Source organism: Eriocheir sinensis, unplaced genomic scaffold (genome assembly GCF_024679095.1).
Source record: "Eriocheir sinensis breed Jianghai 21 unplaced genomic scaffold, ASM2467909v1 Scaffold1688, whole genome shotgun sequence".
Taxonomy (NCBI): Eukaryota; Metazoa; Arthropoda; class Malacostraca; order Decapoda; family Varunidae; genus Eriocheir; species Eriocheir sinensis.
This window is the reverse complement of record NW_026111059.1, coordinates 1-1,757: the sequence shown is the minus strand read 5'-3', so window position 1 is coordinate 1,757 and position 1,757 is coordinate 1. Positions and strand designations below refer to the sequence as shown.

The following is a 1,757-nucleotide window of genomic DNA, read 5'->3' as shown; positions in this document are numbered from 1 at the left end:
ATAGGCAGAATTAATTAAGAAGCTAAAAACGTACATATATGAATATATATATATATATATATATATATATATATATATATATATATATATATATATATATATATATATATATATATATATATATATATATATATATATATATATATATATATATATATATATATATATATATATATATATATATATATATATATATATATATATATATATATATATATATATATATATATATACATATTATCGCGATAACGCCCAGCTATGCGTATGGCTAGTATGTTTTTCCGGAACTACACGTTGAACATTGCAAGACCCGCCGTATGTGTGTATGTGTGTACGTGAGTGGCAGTACTTGGCATCTCAGTGTACGCCTGAGTGCCGAGTGCCACATATGGTCACTGTGCCACAACGAAGCGTGGTAGTTCAGTGTGGTGAGTAAGTGAACGGTGTTACGGAGCTCTTGGTCCGCTCCTCTCTCCTTGTCCCTCTCACTCATTCCATTTTTCCAATCCCGCTCTTTCTACATAGCCAATTACAAGCATTATATCATTTTAGTATTAGAATAAGAACCATCTGAGGATAAGCTTGTAATTGTGACGAAGACAACGAATGAGAATTCGATATTCATCCAGTTACGACAGAAATAACTACATGGAAGAACACAAGCATTGAAAGCAGAAACCTACAAGTGACTTAGAGAGAAATAAAAAAGAGGGAGAAAGAACGAAAGAAAGGAAGAAAGGAGCATAAAAAGAATATTGCTACAAAAAGTGAAGTACAAAAGGAAAAGTGTTGCAAGCTTATATTAAATGATAAGTAGATAAGTAGAAAATACTTGATTGAAAGAAACACAACGACAAAGAAAATAGGGAAGCAAGAAACAAAAAAAGTAAAGAAAAGAACAAGCAAGAAAAAGGGAAAGATATATAGTTAAAGAGAAAAAAGATAGGGAATTAAATGAGAAGAAAGAAGAGAGATTAGGAGAGAAAGATAAAAAAACAAAGAAGATTGAAAAAAGAAATATAGGAGGAGAGGAAGAAAAATATAACGAAATAAACAAGAAAAAATCAAGAAATACAGATAAAAAAAGAGAAACTAAAAAAACATGCAAATTCAACTCCCTAACCACATCATAACCACCATCACCAAGACAATGACAACAACAGCGGTGATGGTAGTGCTCCTGATGATGACGATGATGGGAAGTGGTGGTGGTGGTCGTGGTGGTGGCGTGGGGGTTATGGCAGCCACTCCTACACCCAGTACTCGTGACCCTGACCTCCGAAGACTTTGGCAGCGGGTCACGAGTCACACGGAAACTCTTCGAAACATCAATTGGTACCTAAAACAGACGGACCGATTCTGGGAGTGGTTCCAGGAAAATCAAGGGTGAGAGAGAGAGAGAGAGAGAGAGAGAGAGAGAGAGAGAGAGAGAGGAAATTCTTTACGTACGACATTAGACAACACGTCATCACACAAAAAAAGACTTAGGCAAGAATCATGAATATTTTCATTTGTCAGGATGTGACAAAGGAAGGTGGGAGAGAGAGAGAGAGAGAGAGAGAGAGAGAGAGAGAGAATAATGAAAGGGGAGAAGAGTGTGGAAAGATATGAAGGAAAGGGAGGGGAAAGGGGGAGAGTATGGAGGGGACTTCCTAGAACCCTTAGTCAGAGAAATAGATAGACAGAGAGAGAGAGAGAGAGAGAGAGAGAGTCAGACAGGCAAATACGTGCATTAACACACACACACACACACACAC

At 36.3% G+C, this 1,757-nt stretch overlaps 1 protein-coding gene across 1 annotated transcript; it reads right to left on the bottom strand.

Annotated features, from left to right (window-relative positions):
- Positions 1 to 787: 787 nt before the first annotated feature.
- On the bottom strand, positions 788 to 1,226 carry LOC126990481 (matrix metalloproteinase-2-like; the record flags this gene model as incomplete). Its single annotated transcript, XM_050849078.1, is given in 1 exon segment — positions 788 to 1,226. A coding segment is annotated over 1 exon segment (424 nt), but the record flags the coding sequence as incomplete, so codon positions are not given.
- Positions 1,227 to 1,757: the final 531 nt, after the last annotated feature.